The 24813-nt window shown below is 36.4% G+C and overlaps 1 protein-coding gene across 1 annotated transcript in view; it reads right to left on the reverse strand.

The window, feature by feature from the left end:
• Positions 1-8639: 8639 nt before the first annotated feature.
• LOC149770125 (E3 ubiquitin-protein ligase KCMF1-like) overlaps positions 8640-24813 on the reverse strand; it is a 32072-nt gene continuing 15898 nt past the window's right edge. Inside the window, exon 6 of the mRNA XM_089949362.1 lies at positions 8640-19069. Coding sequence (XP_089805488.1) covers positions 18376-19069 — 694 coding nt within the window. The 3' untranslated portion in view covers positions 8640-18375. The remainder of the gene's footprint in view (positions 19070-24813) is intronic.

Here is a 24813-nt window from a genome sequence, read left to right on the forward strand (position 1 = left end):
TACCATGCCACGACCTTTATCATTAGTGACACAACAAATGACTTGGAAGGAAATCAATGACAGTATTCAGAATGTGGCGGATTACCAACACATTTTACGAGAACTGTATCCAATGAATTTGGGTCGACGTGTGGTGTGTCTTAATGACTTCCTTTCTGGGATTTCGTTCACTAGCCGATTCTTTGTGGGCTCTTTACGATCTCTACATCACAATACCACCAAAATCATGAGGGTGGTGCCTTTAAATGTACACGAGTGACTCATTCTTTTAAGGGAATTGCACTTTCTGCTCAATACTTCTCGATCTCTACGGGAAAAATGATTCGTCAACTTTTAGTTACTGAAAAATGTTTACAAAGATGTGCGTGTATCTTGTGAATTACACCGTCACTGGCAAGATATACGTGACTCGAAACGTCTGGGTTTCGAGGCTTGGACAAAAGAAGTGGCACACTATGCCCAAGATTTGTGATCATAAATTTGAACGTTCAGTGGAAAGAAAGTAACTTTTAAACCTGTGTTAGCCTCATTGTCAGAAGAAGAACCTGACACTGAGGAAAACCACTTCATTCAGGACATTACCTTCATAGACATGATTATTCCCGAAAGGCCAATCCGGGAGGACCCTTGTGGTACTGTGCAAAATTTAGAGCCTCTAAGAACATTACCCAGTGTCCCTAGGACACCGTACCTTCGTGATCACAAATGTTGTACAGTGATTTGTTTATATTTCACTTTGATCGTTTTGATGTTTATTTTATCGACGTACTTTGGACTTTATGCATTTTTGTCTTTCGTGTTCAATTTTAGAAATAAACGTGTCCTGAAAAAAGTTTAAAAAAACTTTGTCTTAACTATCCTCGTTTCAAAAGTAACATTCCCTTCATTATGGCTACCTCTGTTGTCTGTTCTACCTCTTCAACCACTTTCAAAGACATCGACAAAAACTTAGATTGTGCCACTTGGGAGGCCTTGAATCTTCGTCATCCCTTTAACATGTTAATTGCTGGACCTAGCGTTTCAGGCAAAAGTGAATTTGTCAAACTTTTGATCGAACATAAAAATCATTTGATCGATCATCCACCTCAACGAATCGTGTGCTGTTACAAATTGTGGCAATCAGCGTATAGCCTCCTGCGAGAATTCAAGTCGATTCCATCGTGTTTCTGGAAGGCATTCCTAGCGAAGACGACGAGATCGTGTCTGACCCCAATCAAACCCATCTGGTCATCTTCGATGACATGTTAGGAGAAGACGAAGAAAAAATTAAACTGTGGTTTACGCGCTAAGGAAATCATATTAATGCCAGTGGCATTTACATCACCCAAAATTTGTTTCAACAAAGTAAAGCCCATCAAACCATTAGTCTATATGCTCATTACGTTGTCTTGTTTAAAAGCCCTAGAGATAAATCGCAAGTGTAAGTGTTAGCCAGAGAGATATGAACTCCTTGGCCGACTCATGCTTACGGTGATGCCAATCAAACTCCTCACACCTGTTTGCTCGTGGATTTAAAACCCACTGTACCCATCTGTTTCACCACTGATGCCAAGACGGTGGGCCTGTCGTGTACACGTCCTCGTCAACTTAAAAAAATGTATCAAAACCTAGGACACGTTTGGTTTGTTTCACACATCGTCAACATGACGTCCCTTCAGTCTCATCTACCCGTCAAATTGATTTGTACCTTTTAAGGCATTAGTCGCGGGGGGAAAAATCCGCAAATACCTGCTCTTGTCTTAGAAGCCAGTGTGACAGCGGTCTTACGATGGTTTACGGTGACAGTACGTCAATTACTGCAAGGCATCATTGACATTCCACATCAAACTAAACGCTTTTTTGAGAGAAATAAAATAGCCTTGACGCAACTGGCATATCTCCGCATCGACACTTGAACCAAAAAGCAAATCAATTTGAAACCTGGAGGTATTAATTCTCTAGGTGTCATCATTCGCTCCCTCTTGAAATGGGATCCCAGTGCCCCCAAAGTCATCCCCAAGAAAAAATCCACGCCCCGACCCAAACGTAAGCAGAAAAAAAAACAGTGGTGTCAAGACCAAATCACAGCCCCAGATTAAGAAAGGTCCCCAGAAAGCAGCTTGTATTCGCAAGAGAGGCACTTCGGCCAGGACGCAACCCTATATCTCCAAAACCACGACCTGCAGCGGTGGCGAACGAGTTTCCAGTAGTCTTAGGTTCTTCCACTTCTCCGTTGCCGGTAATGCCAGCCAAACCCAATTTGACACCCGTTCTTCCCCATTTGATGAAAAAATGGAAACCCGTGTCTCCAGGAACGTACCCTCCATATCTTTCTCTGCTGCGGAGGCTGCTAACAAAGTACCCACCCCCAAAATTGAAGTCCAAGAGAGATCGGGCATGTTATACAGTTTACTTGATTTATTCAAGCACGAGCTGTCCCAATCTAGTTCATTGCAAACCCATCTACGACATGTGATACCTGTCATCAAGTTGATACGATGGACCGACAATCAGTGGCGACGCATTTCCACTATAAAAAAGAGCTGGTGTAAACGATAGGTATCAGTGTTTTTACGGTCCGAAACATCAGAAGATGTCACATAAAACAAGTGCACACCACCACCATCATCATTCCCCTGTCCAAAAAGGAAAAGGAAAAAGAAAAGGACAGCCTTTTCGTTTGACCCTCGTATCCGACAAAATGATTACCAAAGCACCGTCGTCTACCCCAGTAAAGACCCCATCGTCCAATGAAAAACAGGAGCAACTAAAGGGGAGGACTTTTGGGTCTGGTATGGTAGAACATATGCTCAAACAGTCTGGTCTATCAAACTTTATCCAAAAATCCATCCCCCAAAAATAAGATCAAGGGAAACATGTCAAGCAATGGACTTCGGTGTATTATTTGCTCCTGATCCAAAAGATGTCCCAGAAGAGAAGTACACACCACCACTCTCTTGCCATAAATGGAAAGAAAAGGAAAGGGCTGTCTCCTTGTTTAGCCAAACATTGGTACGTAATGCCCATCATGTCCAAAGCCCCCCCCCCCCCCCCCGGAGAAAAGACTCATTCAAACGGCCTCCAAAGAGGTCATCGATACCGTGAATGAATGTTGTCTGAATGTCTTGAAAGTTTCGATAACTTTGTCTAAACACCAGAAAGAACGCCTCGCCAATCATCGACACGTTCTTTGCCAAATGGTTCAAAAGAAAATACTTATGCATCAAAAGAAAATGATCTTGGTGCAAGGCGGAGTAATTGTAACCCTGATTGGACCCCTTTGTCAGAGGAATAGCGGGATCCATACTGGGAGGACTCCTGGGAGTGGATTACCCATGGGCCAATGATAAAAAGACCAAGAAGATAAAAGGGACATCTAGGGTGAAAAGATCTCAGACGTGACCTTTGGAATATGATGGATGGATGAAAACGGACTTTAGTCCCTTACAAACGATGAATGAAATTTCATCGTTGGCAAGAACGACGTATCCCGCATTTACCTCACAATCCTCATTTGACCAAGATACCCCAGGCACAACATGAATTACAATTGCTGATGGATCTCAGCGATTTATCAGAAATGGAAAAATCTCAATGGTACGGTCAAGTGTTTCAGCGACTTCAATACTTTCACCAGAAAGCTTTGGATGAAACAGCTGAAACGACTCTGAAAGATTTTATGACCCTGATGAAAAGTCCATCACCACCACCACCATCCCCCCAGTGACTAAGACAATCAAAGGAGAAGAAGAGTTTCAAACTCCACCAGAAAAATTACTCATGTTAACACCACCAACATCCAGAATTGTTTGGATTAAAAAGATGATGGTGACCCCTTCTTCCTCAGAAGAGAAAAGGAAGGTGAAGACGGAAGTTAAACAAGAACTGATTACCCCTGTTCAGATCTCCTCCTCGACACCTTTTGCTCGTCGGACACACAAAGCATTACAATCCAAGAAAATAATACACAAGACAAACAGTAGCATCCATGAAGAGTGTGTGACCTATTAAAAAAAGTCCTAATGGAGAATTTGTTAGCCAGCATTTACTACGATCCATCCTATTCTGTGGAATACGGAGGAGCTAAGAAATCACATCCAAGTGGAGGGCATCGATCATCAATGGCAAGCCGATTTATCTCATAGCCCTCATTTGGCCACCTACAAATATTTGTTTTATGTCATCAACGTCCTTTCCAAGTTTGCCTGGGTCGTGCCATTGACTTTCAAATTGAGCAAATGAGTCAATGCGACCCTAAAACTGATGTTGAAACAACGTGGTTGTCACCCTCTTCGATGGCAAACTGACAAAGGTACCGAATTTCTGAACCAAGCTTTCTAAAACAGAATTAAAGAATCTTAGCATTCATCTTTCACCATCGAGAATCCAGAAACCAAAGCCAGTCTCGTGGAAAGTCTTCAACGCACCTTGAAAGAAGGCATGTGGGAATATTTTACGCATCAACACACTCTCAACTTTTATTTATCTGCATAATTTCATTAGTTAAGTTTGTATAAAACAACTTCATTAACAGCCAATTGTGCTACTTTTTCATTTGCAGCTTGATTTATTATTTTACTAATTTATTTTTTGCGGGCATAACTTCAGTATTGGGTAATTTTAGTGGTTGTGGTTTTCTTTGTACTAATCAAGCTAATCTTTCTTTGATCGATGAAAATGCTTCACCATCAACATTACCAATAACACTAATACCTTTATCACAAACAGCCTCAATAGCCTTCATCCCTAATTGTTTTACAATTGGTATTGCTTTTGGAGCTATTCTCTTAAATAAACCCATAACGACATCACTGAGTCCATCTCCATAAACCGCTTTGTAAGTTGGCAACCATGAGTTTACTACCCTAACTATTACAGGTCCATGTTGAGCAGCGTGTATAATTATTTTTAAATTTCATAAATAAAAGAATGATATATGTTGTGTTCCATAATGCCATCTGTACATAATCTTCGACAAATATCAGCTATATCATTAATTATTTCTGGAGAATTATTTCCTGCACGTTTTATTCCGATCAGAATTTCCAGTCCGGTCAACATCAGCAATAATACTGTCATGACGAGTAAAAAGACCAATTCCTTGAGTAGAAAAACCATTTCTGGTTGCTCCTTCATCCTCACTTGTTGTTTGATCCGCTTTTTTCTTCCATAGTCTTAAGGGTGATTTTTCTACTTTTGCTTTATTAGATTGCTGTTTCGTTTCTTTTGCTGTTTCCTTTCTTCTCTAGACTTTTCAAGCTCCAACATCATCTCTTGCTGCTGTGAAGATTGTTGTCATTCTATTTGTTGCTGTGGTGGAGGAAGTTGATATGAAGGCTCTTGCTGGGGAGGTTGTAGTCTTTGTTGCTGAAGTTGTTCTGAATAAAAATCCATGTCGTCAATATATTCCTTGTATACTTCATCATCATTTCTAGCCTGGGGTTTGTTATAATACACACGATATAACCATTTAAAATAACTAGCAGTATTTATGTTAACATACTCGGGTTTTAAAATTTCAGACTTTTGCGAAAAACTTATATGCAAAATGAGAAAAATCCTTCAAGTTTTTCTTTAAGTTCTTCAATAACACCTTCTCTAAATTTACTAATCAATTCAACATTTTCTTTTCTTACTTGAGGTTTAGGTGCAAGTTCTTTTTTCACATCGGCTATTTCAGTATGAACTTTGCCAATACTTTTTTCACATCGGCTATTGCAGTACGAACTTTGCCAATACTTTTTTCACATCGGCTATTTCAGTACAAACTTTGCCAATACTTTCAAGAATTTATTCATCTACAGGGGGAGGCTGTGAGGCAGCTATCTCAGTTGGAAGATCTTGCAAAATCTGTTTTGTTTGTTAAGTACATTTTGCTCTTCATTCTTCTATTTCTTAAACGATATATATGCTATTGTTCATGTTGAATCGAGTCAACTCTTGTTCATAAAACATTCCCTCAGGTAAATGAATACATTAATCCATTCTCTTTGATCATTTCTACCATGCTCACTTTAATTGGAGTCATCTACTGACTTGTGATTACATCGATCAGCTTAACACGTTGACCCATTTTCTGGTTTAATTTAGAATTAAATACTTCCACATTCTAGTCTTTTTGGTTCTATTCACTCTTTCCAATACATTACTTGTTTTTGGGGACTGAATAAGTTAAAAAGTACTAAAATCTTTTCCATCTTCAACATATCCTTAAATGTTTTGTTGTAAATGTCTTATCTCATATCAAACTACATCTTTCAGGAACTTTCTCTTTGAAAATTTATTTGAAAGCATCACTCTTTCTTAGTTATGAAAGCATCAATCACTGTCAAAATGTCTTTGCATAATTGTTTGTGTATTCGTGATTCTGTTACTGGTCATCGACAGGATTTAAAACACCTGTATGGAAATCGATTTTTTGGTTTGGTTTGCTTGTGTAAATTATTCTTTCAATTCTGCAGATTTTATTTTATACTTGTCCCTTTTAATGTATCTCCACAGTTGACTGATACTTGTAAAAGGAAATGTACTTTCAGATTCATAGTAATGTCTTAAATAGGGTTCCTTTTGTTTTTTTAAAATTGTATAAAAACATCCTTGGAATACTTTATGCTCGACAAATTATCTTCAGGCATTATTACAAGCCAGCTGGAGAACCATCTACAATAGGACCTTTTTATTTCTGCAATTTACAACAATTCTTTAATCCTATCAAACATGTTAATTATTTCAGACTGATGTAAAAAAAATCCAATTCTACTGTTGATTTGAAGATGCTACTTTAAATACCAAGTCTCCATATGCTTTTAATTAGAACTTTAGTTTCCATAAATTCTATATTCAAATGTATGCAACCTTCAAATAGTTCTGTAAATTTTGCATTATTTATGATGAAAATGTAGTCCAAGTATAAATTATAGGTCATGCTGACCTAAAATTTTGGTGAATGAAGCGATACTCCTCAAGACACACCTAAAAAATTGTATAACTGACTAATAATGCATAAAAATGAACAAAATCAAGAACAAATGAAGTCACTGATGGTCCAATTTTCCTAATTTTGGTATGGTGGCATTTTTGTACTACTTACTCACCATGATGTATCTACATGCTACAGTACCATTTCGAAAGTGAGGAGCCCCTTACACTGACGTCACAAAAGTAAGCTAACAGTAATGCTATTTCTAAACAATTTCCTAACAAAAATATAAAAGAAATGGGTACTTGCATATCTAATATGTCATAAAGTGTCCACTGGCTCTTAACACAGCTTGCAATTCTCCTGGTATGGAATCGTAAGATCCTCTTGGTGTAAGACACAATCAGATACCCATTTATCAAGAATACAGACGAGATTAGTCCTAGATTAAATTTATTGTAGCCTTTTTTTCAAGCTATTTGGCCAGAAGCTGATTGTCTGCAATATCTTTTCAAAAAGACACAGGTTTGATGTCTGTGCTGGCCAGATTGAGGATGTCTTATCAGTTTTAACTGCTTTATGCTCCTAGCAACATGGGATGGGCAATTATTCTCCTGGAAGGATAATTCTCTCTCTGGTAAATAGGCTGCAATAACATGCCACATATTTCTTATTGGTAGACTGTGGTATTCTGGTGATTTCAGCTACTTTTTCTGCCTCTAAGACCTCTTGGCTAACTTCCTTATCAAGAGGTCAGAAAATTGTAATTGCTACAAAAAAAAAAAAAAAAAAATTTCAGACTACAGTTGATATGTTAATTTGTGCATATAGATCAGCTTTGTGCTAACAGAACAATTCTTTTGGATGCAGTGATGATCTGAAATTGTATTTTGTTAAAAGATGTAGATTTTTTTCACCTCCTTAGCTTCTGACTTAACTGCATATCTGTGGAGCAACAATGTCCAAGAAACTGACCTCAATGCAAAACTTAACCAGTCTTCAGCCGAGGGCAACACAGCCCCTTCAAACTTTGTGGCAAGGCATATAAAATGTTACTGGTACATCTACAATTCTGAAAGAATCACTATCTTATCAATTACTGAAAGTCTGTGATGGTGGATCAAGTGAAATGAGCTTGCTGTAAATTAACCAGCTTGGATTTCAGGTCAGGTTTGTTGTTGATAGAAAGCAATGGAACCATTATGTTATTGGTATCTGATGATGACGTGTAACAGATACAGGAATCACTATTATCTACCTGTTGTTGGGAATACTTTGCTTGCTGTCTGAGCACAGGCTTAAAACCTCTTGTCATTACACTCTGAATTTCTTTACACCCTAAGCTGAATCCATCTGTGTAAAATTTAAAACTTCTGGAAAACAGTGACGTATGTGCTTGAAGCAATGATGCTGTACAGAAGGGGCTTCACCGTGAGTTGAGTAACTCAACAGAGATATTTATTCTGATAAAAAGCCTGGAACACATAAGGCATATATGAGCACCCTATAAATGGTCCATTTGCCATGTTGTTTACATCACTTCATTATCTGCTTCCTTTGTAACCTGTTTAATGAAAATGTATAACTCTCAGAAAGTACAGAAATGCAAACAGACAATCAATGGTGCAATCATTTAACAGATCTTTCGTTCTGATCTGCTTATACAAGTTTTGGCTAAGGGATTAAAAAGATCTATTGTTCTGATTTGTTTATATGACAGTATTGGTCGAGAAACAATCTGTGACAATCTAACAGAATTTTATTCATCATAAGCAGTATTAACATAAATAATTCATCATTTGGATCTATAACGTAAAAATTCATCTTTTCTGCAGCGTCACTGCTCAATTTTTATTTCAATTGATACTCTACAATGAAAAATCCTGTACGTGGAAAGTGAATAAGCCATTATCACAGAAAAAAATAGGCATTCAAACATTGGTACATTTACAAATTTATATCCCAAATGAAAAATAATTAAGATTGATCTACATAAATCAAAAGGCCCACAGTAACTTGGTCAAGGAGAAATGGATGCAAACCTAGAAATGCACAATACATACATATGCAAGAATGGTCAGTATCAGTTCTCTTCTCTATCAAGTATTTCATTGTAGCAATACAAGTTCATTACCCTGATTATGGGGGTATTATATCTACCTCAATTTAAATGTTGTGTATGCAGAGGCTGGCCATGAGACCTAATAGACCTTTCCAGGATGAATTCTTCCATGTTTACCTCCCTCTCACCATTGCACATGTCTGCCATTAATATACTGATCAAGGGTGCTATCATATACGTTTCAACCAAGACTGACTGACTAAATATAAACACCATTAACACTACATATTTGTTTACTACCATGAATAAACTGTTTCTGCTCAAACCTCTACATCTGTACTCTTGAACTCAAGTCAACAGTTACATCAAAATAAGTTTAGAGCAAGGCATTTTGTTGTTGTTGTTGTGGGGTTTAACACCATTTTTCAGCACACGATAGGCTATGTATGGCGGCCAGTATTACTGGTGGAGGAAGAACCCAGGAAAACCCTGGGAAGAACCATTGACCCACAAGAAGCTACTGGCAAGCTTTCTCACATACCCACATTAGCCGAATCCTAGACTCGAACCCACGCAGATAGATGTGAGATGGCAGTGATCCGTAATGGAGAGCGCTATAGACCACTTGGCCACTCGGGGCCCCACAAGGCATTTTAATGACCCAAGTTTTGAAAAATGTCATGGTATTTTCAAAAAGTCACCATTTCCAGAATTTAGATTGGAAATATTTTTTTTTAAAAAAGCTTTCAAATTTTTACTACAGAAGAAGTGTTATATCTGACAAATTGACCACCAAAACACGTGACTAAAATACCAAGTCATTGAAAAATTCACCCATTTCCAACACTTGGTGGTTTCATGCTGGTCTGCTGATGTACAATTACAAAGTAGAACTTTTTTTATTAGAACATCTTATTTTCGAAATAATTCTTTAAAATAGTTTAATTTTTGCAATTTGTTATAAAAGTTATTTTTTTTAAAAGAAAGAACTTTGTTTTCATCCTGTTGTAAAAAAAACACTTCTCTAGTAAATGGCATTAATTATAATTAAAACGGTCAAAATATAATGAAATTCAGTCCTGATTAAAGTGACTATTTCCTTGCAGCAAAAAAATAATCTGCAATATCACAAAAAGTTCTGATGGGCAAGAAAGTATATTATTTTGTAAAGATCTATACTGTATGAACGGGACTGACTTTTTTCACTATCTACTTTTGTGTTGTCTCGATGGTTTCAAAAATGATATCCAAATCCTTTTTCAATATTGAGATCTGTGATGATTTAATCACATTTAAAATACCTGGATAAACTATAATGAACAGCAGAAGTTATTCTAAAATTCTTCTTAATACATCTCAAGTAGTATCCTATTTTTTTGCCTCTTAATTACAATTTGATCATTTTTTAAATGAAATGCAATCACTACACTTTTTCACTACTGGCTGACTAGCTTATTTGAGCATAAAATCATACATAACAGCAAACCAAGCTTTAGCCAAGAGAGGTAATGTAGATGGCAATTTGGGGCACGCTAATTCTCAATTTTAGCAATACATTTTATGAATATGGTTAGAGTTAATTTCAAAGCATTTACTGAATTTTACTCTACACCCACGTTCAACAAAAGAATGCAAAAATCAACATTTTTATGATTTTTTTTCTCCCCTTAAATGGCCTTCAGTATGTTTATAAATGGGACATTCATCATGTAATGAGTGTAGTTTTATTTAGAACTATGATATAGTAAATGAGTAGGGGCCAAGAATTCCCAAAGTTTGTGGTCCATGACTGGAAACTTTTACCTTGGGACCCAGCTGTTATTCCAACTGAAATATCCAGTCTCGATCACAGTGCAATAGCTATGATTAACCATGTAAATGCTGATGTGTAGAGAGAGATAGAGAGAGAGAGAGAGAGATGAGCAATGGAATAGCGAGATATACCATGAAAATGCATTTAGCATTGTAAAAAATAATATATTGTTTACATGCTTGGTATGTCAACAGTTTGATACTCTGACAAGTGTTCTAGGATCAGACCCAGCATCCCCTGATGAAAGAAAGGACAATCATCCCATGATATACTGTCTCAGGATGAAAAATGTTGTTGTTGTTGTAGGGTTTAACACCATTTTTCAGCACATGATATGCTATACATGGCGGCCAGTATTAATGGTGGAGGAAGAACCCGGGAAATCCCCGGAAAGAACCACCGACCCTCGAGAAGCTACTGGTAAGCTTTCTCACATACCCACATTGTCCGAATCCGAGACTCGAACCTACGCAGACAGAAGTGTGATGGCAGTGATCCGTAACTGAGACCGCTTTAGACTACTCGGCCACTCGGGGCCCCCGGATGAAAAATAAACTGATTAGATAAAATTATGTGGGAAAAAGTCAACATTATAATAAAAATGAAACTTCAGCATAAACTATACACCAAATATCGTTGCAAAGCAATGTACTATAAATAAGCAACAAGTACAATAGCTGTGTACAAAAAACTGGGCAATGTCAGTACTGTAATGGCAGAATGTTAGGTGATGCAAATATGGCTGCATTTCTCCAAAAATAATCATAATGGAAAGGTCTATAATGGGACAAACCTCCTCGACTGCTTCTTAATAGCGTTTCAATGTGTACCTTGCACGTACTTAAAATGACCTATCAACAACTATGCTCCACCCACTCCTAAGGGTTCGTAACAACTGTGGCTGGTCTGGACAAGCTAGATGGTCTCTAGGCATGACTGCTGCTTAACACTGGGGACTGGAGGGGTGGGGTCATTTAAGTACTTTATCAGTAGGTTCAGTTGCAAACAGTATATGACAGAGAATCTCTAAAATTCAAAGTGGGGCCATTTAAAATATCAACAACAAAACATAAAAACAACTAGAATGTAGTTTACAACAAAGATTTGATCTCAGTACATGCTGCTTAACATATGGAATGGGTGGTGGTGGTGGGTGGGGGTTGTTTAGTAGGCATTTTAATAATTTGCTTTATCAGTAGGTTGCAATTAAAACAACATATGACAAAGAATATCTAAATTCAAATTTAAAGTGGGGACATTACAAAAAGAAAAAGTAGTTTACAAAAAAGATGGGATCTAGGCATGACTGCCACTTTACAGGTGGGGGTGGTGTAGTAGGGTTAGTACTTTATTATTAAATACATGCAATTTTCAACAGCATATGACAGTGTTGCTAATATTCAAAGTGGGGCCATTAAAAAAATGTGGAAAGTAGTCTGTGGAAAAAAAAAAATTTAGTGGTCACTTAACAGTATAAAAATACTGCCTTGCCTTTTTTTGTCCCTCTTCCCTTCCATTAAATAATTAAACTTACACTAAAAAAAAATCGATGTGAAAATATGGAACTGGTATATATTCGATTGGAATTTAAAAAAACTAACCTCTTAATGCTGAATGCCAAGCGAGGCAGCTGTTAGTACCATTTTTGTAAGTCTTTGGTATGACTCGGCCGGGGGTCGAACCAACGACCTTCCGCTTCCGAGGCGGACGCTCTAACCACTATACCACCGGAGTGGTCAAAAATGTCAATTTCTGTATCTCTAACAAGACACCTGCTATATGTGTAACAGGTGTGAGGCTGAATTATCTCATTTATACCGGTGTTGCTTCTTCAAGCAAATTCATTTATCTCTCTATCGATGAGTAGGTAAAACCATGGACAGTGCCTGCATGTCAAGACCATGATCAAAACATTGCTGTTAAATTTATGGCTGCAATGTCAGAAGGTTAAGGAAGCATATGCACAAGAGTTGTCTTAACTTCTTATTTATTCATCCAATGTATGAGCAAAATCCATCAAGGGGTTTAGGAAATGTAAGCAAAGTGAAACAGGAATCGACCAAAATAGTTTCATGTTAATTCATGGTAAGGCCATTTCTTCCTGTTAGCTGCCAAAAGTTATCCATGATATTCTTTGTGTCAAGATTTTAAAATTAACTGTGGTTGTGGACACAGTGGATGTCAGATTGGTTATATTTCATTTATGACAAAGGTGACTTTGTTTGAAGTGTTGTGGTGACCCCAACAAATGCGAAGACTTTCAAGATGGCCACTGTCTATACTGAACATCTGAGTTGCACCATTTTCATTTAGGACCAACATCATAAAAAGTTTTCAGTAAAGTTCCCTTGTTGACATAAGCATCCTATATGAAGTGGCTGTAACAAGATTCTAAAAATTACTAGTGGCACCATTTTCATTTTGGACCAAGAAGAAATCACCAGTAGACTTCTGGTGAAAAACCCATGTTATTGTGACGTTTTATTCTTATAGAGTAGACATAACAAAGATTTTCAAGATGGCTGCTGTGGTGGCCATACTGGACCTTTGATCTGCACTATTTTCATTTAGAATCAAGCAGACAGCATAAGAAGTCTTTTTGTGAGAAAAAACCCCCATGCTTATATCACTGAGTAGTAGCAATATCAAGATTTTAAAGATGAATACTAAGGCAGTTATATTAAACATCAGATTTGAGCCTTTTTTGTTTAGGACCAGTAGGGAACACAAGACTTTTATGGTGAAAACCCCTTTATGTCAATATGACTTTACATTCAGAAGGAGCAGCAATAACAAGATTTTCAAAATGATCGACTTACTGGATATCAGATTGGCACCATTTTCATAACAAGTCTTTAGTAAAACCTCATGTTGATGTGACCATCTGTGGCCAGTAGAACTAAAAATTCAATCGAAACCTGGAAACAATTGTTTTATGATTATTACCTTCACCTGAAGATAAAAGTAGTGAGAATGTGTGCCACTTAATGAATGGTCTTGGATTCATAAGGCTTCATTGCAAGTATAAAATGATCCCTCAGCAGAAAACTGTTACACTGTAAAAGAGATTTTCTCTTTTTCTGACCTTGACAGTCTCTAAATGAACTATCCTATCATCATAATGATACACCCCAAGTATTAAGGAAATCCATCAAGGGGTCTTGACAATGCAAGCAATTTTGAGAAATTATTATCCTGTAACTAATTTTTCTATGGTTCTGACCTTGACCCTAAGAACAAAGTGGTAAGTGTGCATGTCACCAAATGAAATGTCTTAGCTTCTTAAAGACTTGCTGCAAATATGATTTTTTAAAAACCTATCAAAGGGTGTAGGAAATACAACCAAAAGAAAAATATTTCAGCCAAACCTTATGTGAATTTTCTATGATAATCACCTTGACATCTAAGTCATAGGAATAAATAACAATATCACAGAATAAATTGTTTTAGGATCATAGTAATTCATTCCAAGAGGTTTAGGAAATGTAATCAAATGAAAAACACTATAGCACCTTGAAGCAGAATTTCTACGTGATCTTGCAGCCCACGATAAGAGAAAGACAGCATTAAAGAGAATGAATTATCTTAGCTTCATAATGACTTGTACCAAATATGATGAGACTCTATCAAGGGACTGAAAAAATAAATACAAATGAAAAACTTTAGCCAAAATTTTAAGCTACTGACATCACTACTAGTGAAAGTGATTGTCGTTCACTTCCCACTAATGTGGGCTTCACAAAAAAAAAACTCAGTAAGAAAATATCCATAATACAATGTAAATATTTTTTTTAAATACATCTTCACTAAAGGTCTTCAAAACAATCCCTGATTGAAACTAGATCTAAGCAGAGTGGTTCACAAATATATACCTACACATCTGATGCACCCCCCTCCCTCTCCCCAATGATGAGATGAATCTATTGTTACGGCCACAAACACCACTCTTCTGGAAATAGTCCAAGCACAACGATTAGTCAACATGCATGTATTCTGAAGATGAACACAATATGAAATTTTCACAGCAATCCACTAGACACTGCAATACTAGTTGCATTCACTAAATTCTGTCATACACTACATCCAGCTAAAGTCAAGACAGGCAATAATTCTTATATAAATCAAGGAAACACTGAGATTTGTCAATTTGTTTAACTTTAGACAATGACCATAATATTACCAGGTTTATGAATAATCCAGAAAATACTGTCCGACAAACTGGGTGACTAGTTGCTCTTGTAAGATCGTGCTGTACACTTATTTTTAGGCAATAAGAAAAACAAGGGCCATAATTCGGATATAAATTGCAAGAGAAAAGTGATTTGTTGAAATGTACATCTCCAAGTGATGACCATAATATTACCAAGTTTAACAGCAATCCATCTATAACTGCAGGATTAGCAGCACAAGATTGCATTATACTCTACAAAAGACAGATGGCAACAACTCTTACGAAGATTGCAGGGTCAAAGAAATTTTTCATTATTCATATCTACAATGTGATGACCATAACATTACAATAATATTTATCAAATTTTATGGGCAAGCCATCAAAATCCATATGACTTGTTGCCTTCACAAGAATGTGTGATACACTGCTACAAGACAAAAAGGACAGTAACTCTAGCAAAGTGATCTATTAATATACACATCTTCATGTGTTGACTGTAATATTTATCCAGCTTTGTGGGAATTCAGCAAAAGTGAGACTCAATGCGCTAACAAAATTGTGTCATACACTGCATTATGCTACAAAAGGGGCAATAATTCTAACAAAAATCATGGGAGCAGCATTATTTACCAAGCTTCATGGCAATCCATGAGAAACAGCCTGACTTGTTACTTCAAGAGAATGTCATACATACACTGCTGCACAACAATAAAGGCTGCAACTCAAACATTCTCTGAGCAAAGTAATCTGTTAATGTGAGCATCGTGCCAGAATTCATGCCAATCCATCAAAAGCTGCAGGATTAGTTGCACTAATGAGATCGTATTATATACTGCATTAAGCAATGAGACTAAAAGAGCAATGAAACTGCACCAAAACTGCAGCAATAAAGTGACTCAATCTTAGGCACATCATTTGGTGATGACATATTTACCTAGGTTCATGGCAACTGATCAAAAACTGCAAGACTGGCTATAACACTGAAACTGTGTCATACACTGTTACAAGTCAAAATGTGAAATAAAAATTGCTGGATCAAATTGGCTTGTTAATGTGATGTCCAAAATACTTACCTGGATTCAAGGCAATCTTTAAAATAGTAAAGGACCTGTGTTCATAGGAGTGTGTCAAAGGCTGCTACAAGACAAAAAGGGCAATAACTTTAAAAACAAGTGTGAATGCACATCATCAGGAGATGACCAGAATATTTTCAAGTTTCCCAGAAATCTATCGGAAACCGCAGGACTAGTTGAGCTAATGAAATTGCAAGTTGTAATGTGCTATGTCTCACAAACAGCAGAAACTCGAATGACAAGTATTCCTGGAAGGGACTGAATCTCTACTGCCTTAAAAGAATTTCCAGGAAATTACTTCTGCAAGGAGACAAGAATTTGAAATTATAAACATGTTGCATGGGGGCAACTCTGAATACACAACTTAATTTGTCTTAAAAGCCACATAGATTTATGCAATTTAACAAAGGAAATTGTTCCATTTCTATATGAAATGTTTCTTACAGCTGAAAAAAAAAATCAAATTTTTAGGAGGAGGACAATCTTTTTACATTTTCTCTTACTATATGTTATTTAGAAAACTTTTTTAATCAGCATTAGTGGCAAAAATAAAAAAGAATTTGCTTAGCGCATGTTCTTAAAATTTACTTCATTTTTTTAACTTAAGTGAAACAAAATTCTGCCGATAATTCATCATAATTCCACGAATGAAACTATGACACTCTTCCTTATTTAGCAAAATTACTATGTGTAGCCTCATCTAGCTTGTCTGGGTCAGCTGGCTGTTAGTGGTGAAAGTGCATGTGCTCGAAAAAGACTTCACTGGTCAACTTGGTTCGTGGGTAGAATTGGCAATAAGTAAATTCTGAAAAAGCACTGTTAACATTTTTTTTTAAACAGTACTTCCACAACTACATCAATAAACCACATATCCCAATTTTTTAAACAAATTAGTTACTAAAAATATATTCATGGAACATGAATGCCCCACTACTCTGCCTGAATGCTTATCTAAAATGTAAAACTTCATCATGGTATGATGGAGGGATGTGCCAAACAATGGACATGGGCAACATTATATGAGGTATCAACAAAGAATCGGTTTAAATGAGTGCCAATATTCCCCCCCTCCAAGCTAAAATCAATTTTCTATAATTTTTCTATGAACACGTTTTAGAAACTCATGCCATCAGAAACACCAACAAAAAGATATGACAATCCATGACTGGGGCCCTATCTCAACTAGTGATATACTCATGATATTCTGTGAACAGAAAAAGAGTGAAAGATGACCACTCAAGCCTCAAGAATTGTGGGTTAGTACTGTGTCTGAAACTTTACAATTTTATCATGCAATAATAATCACCTCCTATTTGCTGGATAAATGAAATAAACAATACAGCAGAATAATATGGGCCTCCTTATCAAACTGCTACCTAAATGATCAAGAGCCAGATCATATTAAAATTAACATTTAAGATTGAAGACAGTAAAAAAAACCAAACCGAAAGCACAATTAATACGTTCATTCATTCAGGTTCCGCCTTTTAAAGAAATAATGTTTCCTTATTCTTTTGTTATGGCCCACAGCAAATGAGATGCACTGCATCATAAAATGTTATACTGGAGGTATCACAGATTACACTACCCCTATATTAATCTATTGTTAATAGTATTATCTAACAATTTACTTGAATCATTAACCTGATATGTTACTATGCCTGCATGCATTATCCATATTAAGCCCACTTGATCATGTAGACTGTGTGAAACCACGAGGAAACCCATGACATTTCTTAAATTTTTTGTTTGTATCTTTCTACTGTTTTTTAAATTTATTTTAGTAGTTGTTTAACGAAATATAAAATTGCTGCACCAACACTTTCACAACTAAACCGTAAGTATAAGTCATATGTTGTCTTGATCTTTGCCCATTTCTTTTGCACTTACAGAACTTAAGTAAATTACTATTAGAAGTGAATTTATTATGTTACTGCAATCTAACTGACAGACCCACATAAAGGAAATAAATGTTCTAGCACAATCCATCTGTCCCACCACTCATTGCAAAGGACACGTACAAAAGGTTTTTGGATTCCAATATAGACTAATAACTGTATACAAAGTGTATATACTTCCAACCAGAAATGAGCTCTCTTTAGGTACATCCTTTTGACTGTTGACACAGTACGCATTTTCTTGTAAGATGTAATCAGAATATCCATCATCAAGCTCTACAGTATCTTTGCATGTAAAATTACATATAACTTGTTTATAGATGTCTGTGAAGCAATAAAAATGCCAACACTTTAAGCATTACATAATATTAATGTTAGTATTCAATCTGGAAGTTGAATAATGAAGGCGAACTAGACAACAAATCCAACCACTACACCAGTGTTGTCCAATGACACCATGTTAGTGCGGTGGAGGTTCACGATCTGTAGCTTTGGTGGCTGGTAAATGTTTGACCATCGTACGTTTTGCACTACCATGACTCATTCTTCCATCTCTTTCTCGCTCCCTCCCTGCTGAGCCGGGTCGGCCTGGCAAGGGCTGTGGGTTATCATTTTCATATGCAGCTCCTCCCCCTCCAATGGCAACAGGCATTGAGGGATGGTTGTTAGGTATTGCTAATGAGCCCTGACCTGACCTCGTGTGCAATCCCTGACCATGACCTTGGCTTTGTAGCTGAAACTGAATCATATTCTGTCTGGAGGCACCACCTCCAGACACACTCCCTCCCTGGAGAGCTGTGCTTGTAGATTTCTGCTTTGTGCCTGACACTTTTTCTGCAGGTTTTGGAGCTAAATTTTTGCTCATAAGAGGCTCTGCTGATGCAGCATTTCTCTCACTTATTGGGTGTAACCCAGAACAGTTTGTGTTTTCTAAAGCCACTACATCCTCATGCACAGTCTCCTTGACAGAAGAAGGTGCAGCTGATGGTGTTTTATCTAACAACTTGTCAAAGTCTTCTACCTGCTCGCCCCCATCCAGTAAGTTTAATTGTTCAGTCAATGTAGATAGCAAAACCTCTTGAACAAACATGCTTCGACTGGCCCGCTCTTGTTGAGCTTCTGAATCCATCCCGGATATCACAGAATCCATGCACCTGAAAAAGAAAGAAAAAATTGGCAAGAGTGTAATGCAACAAAGGTAAGCTGTGGTTGGACATTTATTATTATAATACTGTAGTTTTATTAATATTCTGAGGTTGAGATTATTGTGCAAGAAAATGACATTATTGTTGGTTGTTAAATTTAAGCACCATTTTTTTAGTGGGTAGGGAGAAGCTGTTTTTCTTTGCATATAATATTTTGTTTGCTTCTTTTTAATTAAAAAGTGTCTTCTTCTCATAATCCACAAAAATGATACTGTGAACATACCATTTTTCGTAGGGTACCAATTTTCAAGGATTTCATGGTCACTAAAAACTGTAAATTTAAAGACCCTAAGAACAAATATGCATCTGTGGAAACAATAGGACTCCTTTTCTAATGCAGGGATTTAAAGACCCAAAGGACAACAATACTTCCATGGAAACAAAAGGAAAACTTCCCCAATCCATAAATTTGAAGACCCAAAGAACTATGCTTCTTTGAAAATGATAGGACCCCTTCCCCCAATCCATAAATATGAAGACCCAAAGAACTATGCTTCCTTACAAACAACAGAACCCTTCCCCAATCCCTAAATTTAAAGGCCCCAAAGCACAACTACGATTCTGTGGCAACAATAGGACCTTTCCCCAATCCATAAATATGAAGACCCAAAAAACAACTATGCTTCTGTGGAAACAATAGGACCCTTCCTCAATCCATAAATTAAAAGGCCCAATTAATAATTATGCTTCTGTGATACAATAAGACCCCTTCAGCAATTCACAAATTACCTTAAAAAAATGTAATTTCTTGCAACATTATAAAAAAATTGAAAATCACAAAAATAAAGCAATTTAGTCCCACAGAAATAAAGTTAGTTCATAGGTTAATTCAGGTCAGATCAAACTCAGAAATAGGAGCGGTCTTTGAAGAGTCTGCAAATGGTTTTCAGTTTTAACTAGTTATTGCAATGTTATCAACACTAAACAACCTAATGTAAAACACCAAACCAAAATATACTGCTGAGCTGGTTTTGAAAAATGTGTGCATGTGTGGTTTGAAGTCGCATCAGCACAAGCCTGACTATATAGTACTAAGTATGTTTAGATATTGTAAAAATAAAAAGAATACACGAACATAAAAGATGACCAAAGTACTGTGAATGGCATATATACACCTATCCCATGGTATAAAAGTCTATGTAGCAACCAGTAGGGAAATTGTGGCTTTGGAGACTAATGACCAGTGGGACTTCATGACCTGGACCTCTGGTGAAGATATGTTGTCTTGAACTAAACCATTATTAGATTTACCATGACCTCATGACTTCAGAATCTGTTGGTTTCTTTATTACAATATGTACAACCATCACACAGTTCAGTCGAAAAACTTGCTCCAGAATGAAGGCATTTAACTTTCTGGCTCCAAAATCAATAAGCCTCTTCCATGCCTTAAATGCAAGCCCTCCACTAACTTTAGTCATGGTAAGCGGTCTCTCATCTGTAGTGACAAACTTTGACCCCAACATCAGTAAGATTATTCCTTATCCAGTGAGCAACTGATTCACAAAGTCAAACTATGTGACGTAAAATTAATGCTACTCTGCAGAGGCCATTTACTTCTTAGGTCACAGTAACCTTGATCTTTAAACTGTTGACACTGAACCTGACAGACTTTGAGCTTACCCCATTCTCATGCTATCAATTAAGTTGGTCCAGTTTGGTTTTGTAGGACTTAGTGCAATTTTTCAACAAATGATACATGATACACGGTGCTCTGTTTATTTTTGGTGGGGGAAGAACCTGGGAAAGACCTGGAAAAAAACACCAACCACAAGAAGCTACTGGCATGCTTTCTCACATACCCACAGTTGGTCGGGTGAGTCTGGAACCCACATAGACATAGGTGAGACGTGTGAGTGGTCCACAAAGACCAACACCTTTGACCACTTGGCCAGCTGCGGCCTAAAATTTGGTCCAGTGCTATGATGTAGTCCTAACATCATTCTGTGGAAACTATTTTTCCTTCTTCAGTCTTGATCTTCAAGCTTTTGACACAAACTCAGTAGGCATCTTTCATATATGAAGTACAAGCTATCCACAAAGTTTGTTCCAGGTATGTGATACAGAACTAATGTCATAGTACAGAAACAATTTTTCTTCTTTCAGTCAGCGACAATGACTTCTGATTCATGAAATCAAAAAGTGCCTTACTTACCCCAATTACAAGTTATCCACAGAGTGGTGAAGGTAATGTTGTGTAGATCTTTATTATGTATATCAATTTCATTATCAAATTTTGCAAGGGTCATTAGTTAATAATATTTTAAATACTAATTTTCTCTACGATCCTAAGTTTGCACTTCAAAGATGTCAAAATGACCCATAAAAATAAATCAACGCCAAGCCCCTCCCCCAGAAGATTATGTGTGTATGTCTGAGAGTAACAAGATCATTCACGCTGGAGAAAACAAATCAGACTGAGTAAGAGACAAACAACCATGTTAAGTACGACTTGAAAGAACAAAAATCATGAAATTACTCTTTGACATTCTACAATAATAACCTATCTTAATATTACACACACAATTTGTCCATTTGTCTAGTAAATTTGTAATGGATTGTTAAAATTTCCCACTGTCAAGGCAGGTTTTCTTTAGTAGCAAAGGTTTATTCAGCTGGTTGGGTTTCTCTTCAGCCTTGAGATTTTCTACAATCCAGAGAGGTCTGAGAATGCTAAATATATCCAGTAGTATTTTATCTGACATTGTCTATTTATGAACAAAAGTAAGGAAATTTATGGCCAGTTTTATCTATGATGTCATATCCCTGCTTTGGAGCATATAGCCACATGAATGAATATAATTTGTGAATAATGACCAACTGAGAAGTGTAACACAAATTTCCTCCCTCCAAAATCACCCTTGGAAACTTGGTACATTTCAAAGTATATCCATTAGAGGTATTTCATAAATCAGTTCCTTCAGCAAAATCCTTCAATTGTGACATGTCATCCATCTCAGATTTCCTTCACAAAGGTTCAAAAACAATACAAAACAAGGTCCTCGTCTTCTCAGAAAATGTCTGCACTGGCCATTTTACATGTACAAAAAGATGTTGAATTCTGTTGCCAACAATTATAATCATATAATATTAACTGACTGGATGCTTTCAGGTGATCATTTGGATGCATCAATTTCCACACCAAAAGGAAAAAGAAAGGTGCAATATGTACAATAGGGTTTAACACTGTTTTTCAACACATGATACACGTACTACCAGTGCATTTGGTGGAGAAAGAACCCCTGAAAACACAGGAAAGAAGCACCAACCCAATGAAAGCTATTTGCAAGCTTTCTCACATACCCATGGTGGCCAAGCCTGATACATGAACCCACGCGGACAGAGGTGAGATGGCAGTGATCTGTGAAGGCAAGTTCCTCAGACCACTTTGCCATCCGAGGGCCCTGGTTTAATAGGGAGATATAGTGCAAGAAATGGAAGCTAATTAAAAAATTGTAATTAAAGCTGCTGCCATACAATCAGATAGTATCCTCTCATGTGATACCAGTGACACTGTATTGTGGGGTAACATATATTAACAGGGAAAACTTGGGCACTCCCAGTTTCTTTATCAATACTCTTCTCATCACTCCACTGTAAAATATCTCTGGTATACCACTGGTACCATTAGTCTAACTAATACACGTTTCAACAGGAAGCTAAGTGTATTTACATGTACCTTAATAGAGCAAAATCTTTCCAAGTTTCCAAACTTTTGAGCTCATTTGCCTGTATCAGTGGATTATGAATTTAAACAGCAGGATTATGACATCATGTATATAATCTAACATCACAACATGAACGTATGCTATGTCAATACAACTTCCACTGAGTCTTGTTGGAAAGAGAATGCTTCAACCTATATACTTTTTTACCATACACTTTCTGATTATCTATAATGCTGATGCATTTAAATGTTTTTTTTTTTTACTACAGCATAATTTTTTCTAATTCTAATTGGAATGGCTTAAATGTGTTCTTTGAGATAAATATCCTGTCCGGCCATTTACAGACCAATTTTCCACATTTCTTTCATGGATGCCTTGTCCATTATCAAACACGAAAAGTTAGCAAACAGTTACATGAGCACAATTGTTTGGTCTTGTGTAGCAGATACTGCCATTTTAGGATCTCTCCATTTCTTTTCTTCTACTGTAAGCACCATGATGGGACGTCAGCTTTGAGATATAGATTTCCCAATTTCCAAATATTTTAAGTCTATGACTTTCAATAGTAAAATTAATGGAACCACAGAATATAATTTTAGATCTGTAATTTTCTTCATTAAATATTCAGAAGTCTGCAAAATCCAGTATTATTTATTTTTAGTACAGTGCTGTACCTGTGTCCATTTTTCAGAGACAATCATGAACCTAACAAACATTTTGGTTACATAAATGAGATAGGAAGTATTCAACCATATGTAGCTACTAGATGCTGTTTGCATCCAGTTTACCAGACTGCCATTCAGGAGAAGGTTAGCACATTTTTTTTCAGCAAAAAAAAAATGATCAGAATCCGGTAAATCTCATCATTATGGCAATATTCTACCAGTTCAAGTTAGACAAAAGACAATTTCAAAAGAAGCGCTATGTCCATAATGGTAATTCTGGCAAAATAATCACCTTAGGCCTAGTCATTTCACCTAAAGCCGCCCAAAAAATGATGCTCATTTTGCCTTATTTTTATTTTAGGTCACCATACTCCATTTCAACACAATGCATCAAAAATGAAAGCAAAACATCTTTTGTGTAAATTTTCCATGCCAAGAGGATAGTGGAAAGTAAGAAAAGGCAGTTTTATTTTCTCTAGTCAATTGTACTGCAAATTTGGTGATCATAAAAATAATAAATTACATTGCTATTAATATAATTCCAGATTAAAATTAGCATATGAAGAAAGAAAAAGCTGAGTGAAAAATTGTATTAGTACAGCCCAATGAGAAGTAATTCAAGACTGCTATAATGGAAACAGTTACTGATTTCTAAATAAATTATTTTTAAAGGTTAGTACTTTACGTAATAACTGTGTTATACAAACATGGCTTGTTTAGCAAATTAACAAAGTTTTAATATTTGCAATTTTAATAAAGTTTCATCAATACTTGAATCCTCTGACATTAAAATATGCAAAATAAGAAGTTTAAAGCGATTAATTTGAACATTACAAATTTGAAACCTTTTACACTTAGTGCTCCCTATTTTCACCAACTTTACCCTTTTATGGAAAGAGAGTAAAAGAATTTTACCCAAAATATTATTGTTCAGCATGTACCATGAAGGGTTCCATGGCCCTGCAAACAATATTTAATGTTGTACCTTCCCTGCACCTGACTTTAAAAACAATAACACAAAATACTTCATCCAGCAAAAAATATATGTATTTTTTCCATATTCTGCAGGTGTGATGTGTACTGCGTGCAATGTCACATTTTTATTTTTAAACCAACACTCGAACCATCATGTTATTATTTTATGTTTATGTGGCAGTGCGGTTGACAAATTATATTTACTCAAAGGCTAAATCAAGTTTAACTGTCAATTTCATTGGTTTGGCTTAATGTTTTGATAAGAATACATTTTTGAATTCCAAACATATCTGAAAATATGAACTACTGTAGTAAGAATGTGAACATACACTAAACTGATTAAATGAGCCAGGGCTCAAAGTTAGGTAAGAAGAAGAGACCCAGG

The sequence above is a fragment of the Sinohyriopsis cumingii genome, unplaced genomic scaffold, assembly GCF_028554795.1.
Source record: "Sinohyriopsis cumingii isolate HCF-2022 unplaced genomic scaffold, ASM2855479v2 utg002682l, whole genome shotgun sequence".
Taxonomy (NCBI): Eukaryota; Metazoa; Mollusca; class Bivalvia; order Unionida; family Unionidae; genus Sinohyriopsis; species Sinohyriopsis cumingii.